Consider the following 14,433-nt stretch of genomic DNA (forward strand, 5'->3'; position numbering starts at 1 on the left):
TGTGTGTGTGTGTGTGTGTGTGTGTGTGTGTGTGTGTGTGTGTGTGTCCTGCTAAGTACTTCCTTCACTACACAGCTAATCCGATTAGCAGCTTTAGGAAACTTCGAAATGTTAATTCAAGAGCTCCATTCACAGAGCAGCTAGGCCCAGAACTCCATTCTTCTCACAGCAAATCAAAAGCACACAGAGGGACTCTCCCTGAAGGACACACTCTTGCCTCCTGGCCCCACGCACATCCAAATGCCACTGCCACATCCGCAGGTCAGCTAGCTCCCGGGACTGGGGAATGAGCCCATCCAAAAATGGAGAAGCTAGGGCTCTTTCCCCTACACAGCCAAATGGGGCCATTGCTATAGCACTGTCGGCCAGGTGGCCGCTTGCAGCTGGCAGCTGTGCTGTGTAAAGAGGTGTCACAAAGACACCCAGTTGCAAAGCCGAGCATGAGTCACCACTCATTCTCTGGTCTTCATTTCTTTGTCTGTAGAATGGGGACTTACAGAAGAGCGAGTTGCTGGAACAGAAGGCTGGACTGAAGGAAGCTCAGGGTGTGGACAGACACGATGTCATTGGGTTGGACAGAGGACAGAAGGGGAAGGGAGCCTGTCTCTGTAGACTGTGAATTGGGAGCCAGGCTAAGGAAGTTTTCAGATAAGCAATGGGGACATCTGAAGGGGTGCAGGGGGCACAGTTGAGTTCAGCCTGCAGCAGCACCCTTCCCGTGTTCGCCTGCATCCCGGTATGCCCTTCCTCTCTGTGTCCTGTGTCCTCTCCTCCTCTTGTAAAGACTTTGGTCACTGGATTTAGGAGCCTACTCTCAACCAAGGAGGATCTTATGTCAAGATCCTTAACAAACTAGATCTGCAGAGTCCCTAGTCTATGGGTCACTTTCTGCAGTTCTAGTCCACATGAATATGGGGAACTCTGTTCCACAGACTACAATATAGTACAGTGGCCAGGAAGGCCAGAAGGCCAACATGGCTTCCCATTATTCTAGACTCCTCTCCAAACTGTTTTTCATTCCTTCTTGATGGAAAAATGGCACTGGGATGGTCAGGGAAGGATGCAGCAAGCCGGGAGTTGGGACAAGTATGCTCTGGTTGGGATGCTGCCACTGAGGGGACTCAGAACATGAGCACCTCCAAGCACCTCTAGGCAAAGGGGCTGGCTGACCCACCTCAGAAGCAACTGGCATCCCTGTGGTCTATAGCCTGGAGAGCAGTCCCAGCTTCACAGGGAAAGCAGCCTGTGGGCTGCTCTGTGGTGACAGCCCTGTCCCCCTTGTCCCATGCAGAGACTTCAGCCCTCTGTTGCTCAGCTCCCTTCTCAGCCTCCAAGAAAGGAACCTGCTCTTATCACAGCTGAGAAACGAGGTGAGCTATGATGAAGAATGCACCCTTTCCAACATTCCAACCTAGAAAGAGTAGGTTACGGTGTGGTTCCTTGTTAATTTATTTATTTTTAACCCACAAAGTGTTTAACGATCTCTGTACAAACTTCTTCCCTGAAACATCATCCTCATTTGAAAAACTAATAGGGAAACCATCTTCACATCCATTACCTAAGGGATTAGATGTGGTGTGGCTATATCAGTACATTCCAGTAAAATCTTTATGTTTAAAAAGTAAGTGTGTGTGTGTGTGTGTGTGTGTGTGTGTGTGTGTGTGTGTGTGGTTGTACGCACAGCCATGGCACATCAAGATTTAAAGGAATCCAGCAAATAGTGTTAGTGATCCCCGGGGCTGGCATAACAGGATTTTCCTTTTCCACTTACGAGCCTTTGCACTTAAAAGACAATCAAGCAGTATTAGTTTAATCAGTAAAATCAATAAAAAGAATATTCCCAACCTGAAAATAAAATAACTGTTCTGGATGGTTACAAAGTGCAATCGACCCTCGGAGAAAAGCAATTGGAATAAAAATTACTTTGCTGTGAAAATACACCTTAAAAGAAAGCCTGCACTAAGCCAAGAAACGAGGCAACAGCACTGAGGCATTCAGAGCTTTGATGTCTAGCCCCCTTGCTCATGCCCCCTGAACCCTTCCATATGTGGCAAATTCCCCCAGTCTTCACTTTAATTGCAATCTTTTCCCACATCAGTCTTCTCTCTGCAAATATTAAGAATTGACATTTATTGAACATTTGTCAGGTACCAGGTATATCCTGTGTCCTCATGATCTCACGCTGAGGCAAGAATTATTTCTATTCTCATTTGGCGGATGAAGAAACTGAGGCTCGCCTCTGGGATTCAGCCCAGGTAGCACAAGCCCAAATCCTCTGGCCCTGATCAGTGCTCATAGCATCCTTCTGAGACCAAAGCCCCGTTGGCATGCCTGACCTGGAGAAGCCAAGGGTCTGCAATTTTCACTACTGCTGTCTTCTTGTCCCCACCAACGCTGGTCAGAACCTAGGTCCAAGATGCCAGCCTGCCTCTGGAGAGTCCAAAGCTGAACGTGATAATCTAGGATCTAGCCTCCATTTGCTCATAGGATAAGAACAGAGAGGACAGACAGTCCAGTCCTACATCTATCCTGAGCAAGTGTTCTGAGAAAGGTGAACCACGGGTCTTCCCTTCACCACGGCATTCTCCGGTGACTTTCCCTGAAGGGGACTCTCTAGCAGCTGTACATGGCGCAGTGTCTGGCCACTGCCTAGCCTCCCTGAGCCTTTCCCTCACATCTGCTATCTCTGAGCTCCCATGGTATGCCATGGGAAGTGGAGCAGCAGAAAGAGAGCTGATGGCACTTGGACCTGTTTGTGAGCCAGAGGGTGACAGGAGACCCACATTAAGGAGCAGGTCTTAATGTCCAAGATGTAAAACTGATAGAAGGATCTTCACGGGTACCACCTCTGCTTTCTAAGTAAGTGTGTTTCCACCTGGAGTGTGAATTGTCACAACCACTTTAGAAAACGATTTGATAGAATCAACTCAAACCAAGGACGCTGCCATTCCAGCCAGGGCAGCTGTCCAGGGGCATTAGGTGCTTAAGGCGACAGGTTCAGCCATCATCAAATTTATTACAGCAGGAAACCTTGAACTGCCCAATGTCTGTCCACAGAAAATGATAGACTAAGCTAGGGCCCATCCCAGTAGCAGAGCAGTTCACAATGCTGAAAGGGGACGAACTATTTTGTCAACAATGTGGGTGAGTTTTGCAGTAGCGAGGGTTATACAAAATGACAGAACACCACTCACTGCAAGGTCCAGACTTCACAGGCAAAGCAGGGCATCCAGCTTTGGGATGATCCCTTACTATGAGGGACATATAGGAATCTTCAGGGTGACGGCACACACCTTTAATCCCAGCACTCAGGCAGGCAGAGGCAGGTGGATCTCTGTGAGTTCAAGGCCAGCCTTGTCTACAAAGTGAGTCCAGGACAGCCAAGGCTACACAGAGAATCACTGATTCAGAGAAATAAAAAGAAGAAGAAGGAGGAGGAAAATGGGGAGAAGGAGGAAGAGAACCACTTTAAGCACAAACTTGATGGGTCACCTTCCCTAGACCTCTGGGAAGGGCTGAGGAAGAGGGTGAATGGACACTGTGGTAAACTGTGAAGAGATGGTTTGTCCTGCTGGAGTACAGCTTAGGCAGCGGATATGCTAGTCGCTTCTCCAAACTACACAGAGGAGGCCACATGAAGTCCAATACTGCTCATAGACTCAGACACTTCAGAGGAAGTATGGTGTGCCTAATGGTTCCTTCCAGTCCCTAGCCACTAACAATGTCTCCATTACATATTGACAGCATTGGTCCTTCTTCCAACAACCCCTGTGGAGAGCTCTGTAGCCAAGCCCACTAGCTGCTCCTTTTCCTCACATGCCTTGGAGCCTCTGACTAGACACATCTCATCCTCTCCTCTCTGGTTTCCGGGAATATTCCTGATATCACCAAGTATGACATCATGGACACACCTATGCCATTACCACTGCAATCAATGTGACCAGTTGTTAACATCCTCAGCCAGGACACGGCACCCTCAGAGCAACTGATGGGCTATGGGGAGTAAAGGGTTGGGCCTCTCCACTAAGGAATGGCCAAGTCCATGATGAGCAAGCCATTGTCTTCTTGAGACCCTTGGGGAAGGGCTCCTGTTGGCCACAGGTAAAGCCCAAGCTCACTGTAGCAGACAGTAAAGGACTTTCTTGTTATCTGCCTGAGGCATTCTCTCCAGCTGCAGATCCTACTGAAATCTACCCAAAGGGACCATACCTTACCTCTGTTCCATATAGACCTCCCCCACCGTGTTTCCTAACCACTCACCTGTCTTCCCCTCCACCTGAAAAGTCTTCTCTCCCATTCTCACTCCTAATTCTCTCTTTCATAACACAAGGTGAGGGTGTCATTTATGTGGTGCCCAAAGACTTCCATTCACATGTTTCTCAATTTATCACACACTCGCCGGTAAATATCTCCCGTTTCTTGAGATCTTACATCCCAAGTACTGAGATATCCTATTAGATTTAGCATCAACCTCAAAATCTCTATGAAACAAGCCTTAGTTTCACCCCTATTTTACTGGTATGAAAATTCTGGTCTCCACCCATCTGCCTGGTGTGAGAGACACCATGAAGGCAAGGGTTTGACTGTATTCTTTTTCTCTCACCAGCATTGAACTTGACCCAGGGTGAGGCTTCAATAGTTTCAACAGAAAGAAGGATGTGTGAGGAAAAGGTTTACAGAGAGTAGGCTGCTGTGAGCCTCAGTCATCAAATGACAAGTTTACCACCTGCCACGTGAGGACACCCAGTCTCCCACTCAGTCCCCTGCACTGCTTCTAAGGAGCAGGAGGTTCACAGCTAAAGCCACTGTGGCCAGTGTACAGGGAGGTGAGGAGCACCCAGGGGACCAGCCTCATACTCTTCATCTCAAGGCTGGCAGCCAGGGAAGAGAGAAGAGAGAAAATAACCACAGAGTGAAGACTGGGTGGGTCTCCTGCCCCAGACAACATAAGGACTTGCCTGGTTGTCAGTCAAACAAACGCACAATTCCCCATGAGCACACATCTCATTTTAGACTAGTCATTACCATTGACAGCGTTGTCAGGCATCATTTAAATCCAGCCCATTTAGCAATTCTTTCCAGTCTGGGACAAACAAAAACCTCAAGCTAGAGTCATGAGAACCAACACTGGGCTCTAGGATGAACCCTCCAATAGAGGCAACTGCAGATTTTCTTAGAAGGATCAGTTAAGTTGGGCTAGGACAGACATCATGAGGACCAGACTTTGAAGGCTCCGCGTTCACATTCAGTGTAGGTGTGGTAGCACACATCTCTATATGCAGCACTGCAGACAAGGTCCAGGAAGAAGCGGATCCTTGAAGCTCATTGGCCGGCCGGCCCAGTCAAACTGAGGAGTCCCAGGTTCAGTGAGAGACTATTTCTCTAGAGAAGGAGCTAGGAGGACACCTGACATTGACTTCTGACCTCTACACACACATCCACAATTGTGAACAAGTATGTGCTACACACACACACAGAGAGAGAGAGAGAGATTAAGGTCCTAGATCCATGCCTCCATCAGATGAGGTGGCGTCCTCCAGGTTTCCCACACAGGACCTAAGGATCAGAGATCCCTAGTCAAGCCCTCCAGCGCCCACTGATCCCCAAGCAGTTCAGGGAGCCAATACTTGCCAGTGCCGTGTCCCCCTTTCTCTATGGATGACTTGGTCCCGTCTTCAGCCTTGTCGATGTGAAATAACTTCAGGTCATCCTCATCCAGGGCAATATCTCCCCAGAAGAAAGCTAGTAAGAGAAAGCACAGTGGGTCAACTAAGGCTGCAGGTCAGAAGAAGGGATTTGCTGATTAACCCTCCAGAAGTCATCCTAGGAAAGACAGGCCTGCCAATCAAATCTCTCCTGGAGTCTCAGGGATCGCTGTATTAAAGCCATAGTATCTGGGCCAAGCACCACGGGAACCCAGACCTTGGCCTTTCAACACCCTATCTCACCCTAGCTCCAGGAAGCTATGGGCAATAAAACAGACAGCTGTTTCTTTTTCTGTCCCCAGGATATAGATGAAAAAGCACAATGCCATCACTTAGCTATCACTCTTCCCTTCCCTGTGAACAAGTGCTACACATGCTCCTTCACTAAGCACAAGCAACGTTTCTAGACAGTCAGGCCCAGCACCTGGATCTTGTGCTTATCAGGACGCAGTGTAATTCTGCTTTGGAGACATGTCCCCATAGGCCTGTGTATCAAAGGTGTGCACCTAGACAGGCCGTGAGAGAGGGAGCATGGAACCAGACTCCTCCTCCCTCTCTCTTTGCACTCTGATGATGAGGTAAGCCACTCTTTTCCACCAGGTGAACACTTTTGGTGCTGTCTGGCAAATCACTTGACCCGTTTCGGCTTTGGCTTTCTCATCTGGGGATACAGCTGTAACTGGATTTCAGAGTTGTGTGAGAAAATAATCAGGATAAGGTTTGCTGACAGCAAGCACAGGACTGGGCAAAGGTGAGCCCTCTGTGAACCACAGAGCCACGCTGATGTTCACTGAGTTTCCCCTCTTCACCTGCTATCCTGAAGACCCCTGCCAGCTACGACTCCTCTGGTGAATTCCCCTACCACCCGGACACACCCCTTCCTGACACACTCCTTTCTGCGTTGCTATAGGATTAATCTTTGTCATCCACTCACCCAGCAGATGCTGTACCTGTGCTTGCCAGGCTTCAGGCAGATGAGGCTGGGAATCAGAGTTTTTATACTTTACAGTTATCAATGGATTCAATCTATGTGTCCATTTCCTCCCTTTCTCATACCTAGGTTCCCATATTGGTTCTGTAGCCTCTTATAGGCCAGAAAAGCAAGCCTCAGCAAGGAAAGTCATGTATTCAGGGTTATGGCCAGCAAGTGGCAGAGCTGACTCCAGCCCAATCCCTCCACCTCACAGCCCCCTCAGCTTCTAGATCTGTTCAGCCTCCCCTACTTTGCAAGACTCCGAATGCCCTGAAGACAGGCTCTGGGGTTATGCAGACACATTTCATCTGTCAGAAACCATTTCCCACACTAACAAAGCCGAGCCAGGGGCCACAAAGAATGAAACAGAACCCCAGAGATGCTGCCAGAGACACCTGTCACACAACAGTGACATTACTTCCTTCCAGGGTTGCTGTGAGCAGCAGGTGAGATGGCGGGAACAATGTTAAGCACAGAGCGGGCCCCTGGAGCCATTAAGTAAATACAAGATATATCTGTCCTGGCACACCTCAAGAGCCTCAGCAATGTCAACATGAGTGATGACGTACAGTGTCCAGTTACACTCAGTGATGTTTCCAATGATGGGACGCGCCCTTCACAAATGCCCAGCCCGGGGCAGACCTTACCCACGTCAGCCACAAGAGGGTGCGAGGCTGGCTTGGAAGCATCACACAATAGGCAGATCTGGCGTTCAGACAGTGGTTTCCATCCCACCTCAGGGCCCAGAGAGACCTTGCCACAGCCAATCATGCTTCCCTCCTGGTGGCCTCCACACGCTTCCTGTGATGGAGTCTGGCTCCCCAACTCTGCGTTCCTGTCCTACAGCTTCCATCCCCAGACTGATCCCATGGGTGTGCCACCCAAGACAGTCCAAGAAGCTGCCTGCCCACAACCCTGCGTCATCTGGTGTTCAGATAGTGTGTTCAGTGGAGATTCAGCAACCGGAACTCCCACTCAGTGTGTTCTTCAGATCACGGGGAGGGGATTTGTTTCCTCTCTTCAACCCACTGTGGTTAATGCTGTGTCTCCTTGGAGAAGAGCAGGTCACTAAAGAGGAAGGCATCAATAACCCGAGAAATAGCAGAAGTGCTGTGATTGACTAGCGATGACTGCAATGGTCACAAGTCGGGAATGGTAACCCTTTTGCCATTTATTCGCCAACTCTGCTTTCGTTGATAGGAAGATGATCTAATAGTGTTTCAGAAAACAAACAAAAAACCAGGTTTGATCAAATATAACTGCTTTCTTGGAAAATCCAAGAGATAAGTTGAAATAACTAGTTCAACAATAACAATAACTGTGTCAACAATAACACAGCAGACGGGAGCTCAATCTCAAGACCCACACTGGAAGGGAAAACTCGGCTCCCACAAGCTTCTTTCTGAGCCTCATGTGTGTACAATGGGACACACACCACACACACACAAATAAAGTCACAAAATTTTTGAAAATTTAAAAACTATAAAATTTGGTAACTCTGAAGGAGAAATGTACTATATTCATGAATGATAAAGGTTTATATACTTCAAAAACCACATTTAAAAAATATTGACAGAATAATCTAACAGTTCACCCCTGTAATTATGTGAGAACAGTCACATAATTAAATGTGAATGGGATAAAACTGCCACAATCTTGTCATAAGGAATGGCTCTAGATTACGTAAGAAAATTCTCTGAAATAAATGAGATCTCACAGATTCGTGGAAAGAGACTCTTTGATGGTTATGACTTAGCTAACTAAGGAAAACTCAAGTTGACTTTAAACTGAATTCCACACAACGCAAATTAAATTCAAAATTCAAACAAACAAAACATGTTGGTATAAGGTTATTGTATAACTCAAATGTTGATTCCTGTACGCCGCCCCCCAATCTGGTTGCAAACCTTGCTCTGAGATTCTCTTGTCTTAATGCTGTATAAGCTCTGCTCCCCTATGGTCCTCTGCTATGTCAATAAAGGAGCTTACAGCCAATCACTGAGCAGGGGAGAGACTAGGCCTGGACTTCCTGCCAGCTAAAGTCGGAGGTAGAGATTCAGGCAGGGGAAGAGGAGGAGGAGGAGGTGGAGGAGGTGGAGCAGGAAAGCAGTAAAATGAAAGAATCCTGGAATGTATACTGGGAGGAAACCATTTTAGCCTAGAGGGTTAAGAATAGAGTAATAACTGCTCAGTTCTGGTGTTGTGAAGCAAATTATAAACAAATATGAAGAGTCTCAATTATTTATATGATAACCGGGTCAAGAGTGAAACTAAGAGAAACCAAAACAGTTATATGAAAGGAACTGTAATGAAAACATTAAAGCAATAGTTAGTTCAACAAAATTTAGAATTCTAAGTCTATAGTCAGTTCTCTGTGTCAGTGGTTCTATACCTGGATTCAACCAACCATGGATAAAAACTATTTGAAGAAAAAAAACATCAACAATATGTCTATACTAAACATGTACAGATAGTTTTTCTTCTCATAATACCCTAAGCAATAACAATAGCAATTATTTATAAAGCATTTACATCATGTCAGGAATTATATGGGAGGAAGTGCATACTGCTACAAATATAATACCATTTGATACAGAGACTTGAGCATCTGTGGATTTTATTATCTGTGGTGAACCCTGGAACCAGTCCTCACAGATGCCAAGGGAAAACTGCAAATCTAAAAAGCACAGCCACCAAAATATTTCTAAAAGTCAGAGTGTAACCAGTGGAAGCCTTCTGTAAGAAAAGGCTCCAGGCACGCCCATCACCTCTTCTGCAACTGTTGGTGGCCCAGACTACTATTCATGGACCAGGGGCATTGGGAGCATCTTGGAGCTTGACAGAAATACATAACCTTGGAGGCCATCCTGGCATGGTAAGAAAGGATTTAGATGCGTAAAAGACCCCTTGAGTAAATTATATACACACTAAACTCTGAAAAGCACTGGTAATAGCAACAAGAGATTGTCCCCAACACCTAAGACTCTGGAGTCACAGGCTCTCTATCATTTCTGTTATGTTTTTTCATGGTTGTAATAAAGAAATCAAGCTGTATAATCTCTGTGAGATGTAGAACTTGAAAATGCAGTCATAGAAAAACTCTCCAATGCATTTCCATGAAAATCCCCTTTGCCTTCTTCTCCAGCTGGCTGACCTCACTAAAGCTTCCCCCTGCAATTCAAGGAAGCTGTCAACAGGGAGTACTGTTTGGTTATGGCACCCTGCAGTATAAAGTAAGTGGCATTTGGGGAAGAGTGATCAGGTGAATGATCTTCAATAAGAAGAATGTTCTCAGAAATGAAACGTAGAAACCTTGAGCTGGGCATGGAGCTCATATCTGTAACCCTAGTATTCAGGAGGCGGGGAAAGAAGGACCACCTTGAGTTCAAGGCTAGCCTGGGGCTATGTTATCAGCTCGAGGCGAGCCTAGATTATGAAGAGAGACCCTGCCTCCAAAAATTAAAAAAAGGGTGAGAGGAGAGAGGGAGGAAGTCATCATAAAGTGGTCAAAAGAAACCTGTGTCTGCATATATGGTGATGCACAGATGTGGTGTAAGTGCAGTTTGTGTAAATTTGTGCGTGTGCATGGGAGATGGGCGCGCACAGGTAGGTAGAGGTCAGAGGAAAAACATCAGGTTGGTTTTTTTTTTTCAGTCACTCTCTTCCTCAAATATAATTTTAAAGATAGTACATGTGAAATGTAGAAAAAGTATAAAAAAGAGACTGATTCTAAAAATGCTCAGGTTTGTTTTACTTATTGTTGTTGCCCATGTGTATATGATGGGGAGGCATGCACACGCTATGGCACGTGCGTGAAGGTCAGAGGACAGCTTTATGGAATCAGTTTCCCTGCTCCCATCTTTATGGGACTCCGGGACTTGAACTCAGGTTGTCAGGGTTCAAAGCAAGCCCTTTTATCCACTGAGCCCTTTCACCAGCCCTAAAGACAAACTTTATAATAGGACTTAGCAGGTGGCATGCTCTCACCGAAGGTGGAGTTAGAGGAGGTGTGCAAAGCTCTGCGGTGGTGCATCACAGCTCCTAAACTGTATTCTTTCCTGGGGCTCTCATGCGTGCCCGCCCCTTGTAGCTACAAAGCAGGAAGGCCCACAATGTGAGTGTTGCTGGGACAGGCTCCTGCCCAGCCTCCTCCCTCCCAGAGTGTGCCCAGCAGAACACCTCACCCTGCCTGTTCTTTTCCATCCACTGTGACACTCCCTCTCTCTGTCCCCGGCCAGGCAGAGGGAGACCTCCTTCCACACTGATGCCTTCAGCAGCCACACTTGCTAAGGCGTGGCTCCTTAGCTCCCACGCAGGCATCAAAGGGTGGCACTTAGGCATTAGAATATAAAATAAGCAGAGGCCGGGCAGGTGGCACAGCTAAAAGCCTAAGAATGACATGTGCAAAGAGGTGATAAATGGCAAAGCTCTGTCAGGGCAGGAACAGGTGGCCCCAGCGAAGAAAGGAAAGCTAGCTGCATTGTGGGATATGGCCACGGGGATTCCTGAAGATGGCAAGGCATGAGGTCACAGGAACTGAGAGGTTGAACGAGGGTAGAGAAGGAAGAGCGGCCATGGCAAATGGAGATCCAGGGCTGGGAGAGAAGCCGGCATGCAGAGATCCTGAGGAGTCCCACATTTTGGTACAGCATGCCCTAGTTTGACACCCTTTCCACGCACACATCCTCCCTAGCATGGCGCCCGGCTCTGACCTACAGAACTGTTCCACAAATGAAAAAAAGAATGAATCTCACAGAAGAAGTCCTGAGGGAGGTTTTGTGCAACCTATGGAGGATATTAGTGAGAAATCAGACCTTTGGCTCCAATTTCAAATTTGAGCTCAGTTCTGTTCCCACACGGGCCCAGCTTCTGGCACTAGGATTCTGGGTGGGCTCAGCAGGAAGTGCTCTGTTTTGGATGAGCGCTTGGCATGGCCAAGACTGGACAGCCAGGCAGGTTCTTAGAGGGGACAGAGTACCGGAAGGTGGCCCTGGGGGTCCCTCACAACCGTCTCCACTAGAGTTCCTATAAGTCTTGAAGACACTGGGATTCTGGTAATGTTTAATGAAACCAGGTGCCTGACTCAGGATGCCAGATCTGCAGAGCTGGGAGTCTGTGAGCCAGGCAGTGGCTCAGCCAGGACGAGGGAGACCCCCTCCAATGCTGCTGTCAGCACCAGCCACCCTTAACAAGCTATGCCTCACTAGTTCCCAAACAGCTTAGACCTGCCAGCCCCTGGTCTTCCCAGAGCCTCTTGGCCACATGCCGAACCCAGGGGCTCTCTCCAAACTCCAGGAAACCTGGCCTCTGCGTGGAGGAACCCTTCAGCAGCGACCTCTCCTACCCTCTCCTCTCCCAACCAGCATTTCCTGATTCTCTCATCTTCACTTAGAGCTTGGGGACTTTTCAGTCCCCTTCCTGCCTACCCACAGATGGGGCTACAGCTCAGGGTACCTACACTGTCCAGAGCTTGCACAGGAAGCTGTTCATGATCCCATACAAGCAACATTTTCCTACATTCGCATCTCTTCGCCAGGGCGTGAAACAGCTGAGCAGCTCCAAGCTGCTGGAGGTCTAGCCCACAATCCACTTGCACTGAGCATCTAAGGAGGATGTTGATGTACAGAACTCCAGGTCTCAACCAAAGCGATGAAATCAACAGCTCAAGGGACAGAGCCCAGGAACACACATTTAAACACAGACTCTGTCACACACTATTCTGATTCACACTAAAGTCTGGGAACTAATGGTCTCTAAGGACCCCCCAGATCAATTGTTTTGTTTCCCTCCAATGTCTTTTAGAGATACACCGAGATCTGCCTGTGGCTCACCATTTAGGCCTTCCTGTAACAGCTCAAGCAACCAGGCACCTGGCCCAGCACTCTTTCAGATGTGCGCCCGAGGATAAGGCTAGGTTATTGTAGGAACTAAATATAGAGGGTTCAAACTATTGCCATTCCTCTCAGGAAACTTGGGTGCAGAGGTGGGGTTCAAGGGCCAGAGGCAGGAGAATTACAGGGAAATCCTACTCAGAGATGCTTTTAGTTCTGTAAGTTTCCAGCAGAGGGATTTACCAGGTTTGAAGCAGTTTTGTGTGAATCTTTGTTAGGGGAGTGTATGTACAAACAAACAGGGAGGGGTTTTTTTAGTAAAAAGTTAATCGGCTTAAAGTGTGCAACTAAATCGGCAAAGCTTACATTAAAGTGACCCACAGAGAAAGGACCCCGTGGAAGGCAAAGCTCTAGGGAATACAATATGGCCTCTATGTTCTTTTGTAGTTCCTGGCTATACATATTCATGGGACAGTGTTAATGGGTCCACAGCTCTATGCAACCACAATAGTTTTTTTGTTTATTCTCAGGACCATGAACTTTGAAACCATGACCCTAAATTTCAGGACTCTGCATTCAGGCGCACTCGGCAGCAAGTGGGTGGGGAGAGGTTTGGCTTTCGAGGGCCGGAGAGGAAGCAAGCAAGTGTGAATCGTGCCGCCTGGATCTTTGGGTGCAGATTAAAGGGCAGAGTCTGTTTAGTATGGGAAGCCTCCTGTCTGCAGAGTGCACAGCTGCTCCTGGGGAAATGGCCTTCTTGGGGCAGGGATGGCTGAGCTATTCGAGCATATGGCAGAGAGGAGTGGGAAAGAGTAAATATTTTAATTGGGCAAAACAGATTCATTGTGAGTTTTATATTGAAGTCCTAAAAAAAAAAAAAAAAAAACCAAGTTTGGACCAGGAATTTCTAGAAAGGCAAAAAAGTGTAAAAGCCATCGAAACAATGTACCTATTCCGCACTGAGAGAAACCAGGGAGGCAAAGCCTCATATCCAGGCACCAACTCCCATCATGCCCTTCTTCCTCTGAGGAATGACAAGTAGGAGACATACCTGGACCTCTTCTGATTTGTTCTCACTCAGGACAAGTGTCCCTCACTGACCTCAACTCTACTATCCATCAAGTCTGAACATGGCCTCTTAATCCATCTCAGCACACAGCCGCGTAGGCCCAATGCTGAGAGATAGAGTACAAGCGTACACTTGTCATCTCTAACCCTCTACTGCGCCAGAGCCCTTTGACTATTTCTTCCAGTTCAGGGTGATCTAGTGACTACCCCCTAAGCCTGACTCAAGAGTACACACGTCAGAGACCCTGTAGGACTCCTCGGTCAGCCAGGACCTGGGAGAGTGCCCTACACACCAGGGTCCTATAGAACAGCTCTAGAAGATGTTGGCATCTCATGGCAGATGAGCTGAGAGGGTCTGGCTGGTGCATGTGACAGTGGCCACCTTGCCCCAGGTAGTTGCCTTGATCACAGTACAGTCACACAGATGCTTCAGTGACCACATCACAGCTGGACTCACTGAAATCAAAAACACCTGCCAGCAAACTGAAACCATAAAACGTATGCAGCAGAGGGGTGTGGGCAGGCCTGTCAGCGCCTCAAGGTCACCTATGCTTTAGAGCTCCAATAGGTTTCATCTGATGAGCCTTCCCCACCTGACTGGTGCCCTCTTAGAAGCTCTGGAAAGAGCTAACTCAGTTAGCAGCGTCTGCCACTGGCGTTGGAGCGCTGCACTTGTCTGCATTTCCTCTATGCACAAATTGTTAATGTGTTGAACATACCATGGTCCCTTTGCCCAGTAGTCCTGCTCCTGAGCCTGTGTCTCCTGGGTCCTCTGCCCATTTTCACGGTGGTTGCTTTCAACCAGGAAGAAACACTGGCAGACAGCGCAGGGGAAAGAGGGAGAGGAGGTCTGGGT

At 47.7% G+C, this 14,433-nt stretch overlaps 1 protein-coding gene across 1 annotated transcript in view; it reads right to left on the minus strand.

Moving 5' to 3' along the window:
* The window catches only part of Tll2 (tolloid like 2), a 108,003-nt gene that overhangs the window by 78,740 nt on the left and 14,830 nt on the right, over positions 1 to 14,433 (minus strand). Inside the window, exon 2 of the mRNA XM_055591659.1 lies at positions 5,632 to 5,742. Within this exon, the coding sequence (XP_055447634.1) occupies positions 5,632 to 5,742 (111 nt within the window). The remainder of the gene's footprint in view (positions 1 to 5,631; positions 5,743 to 14,433) is intronic.

This window comes from Psammomys obesus, unplaced genomic scaffold (assembly GCF_907164565.1).
Source record: "Psammomys obesus unplaced genomic scaffold, mPsaObe1.curated_primary_1811, whole genome shotgun sequence".
Taxonomy (NCBI): domain Eukaryota; kingdom Metazoa; phylum Chordata; class Mammalia; order Rodentia; family Muridae; genus Psammomys; species Psammomys obesus.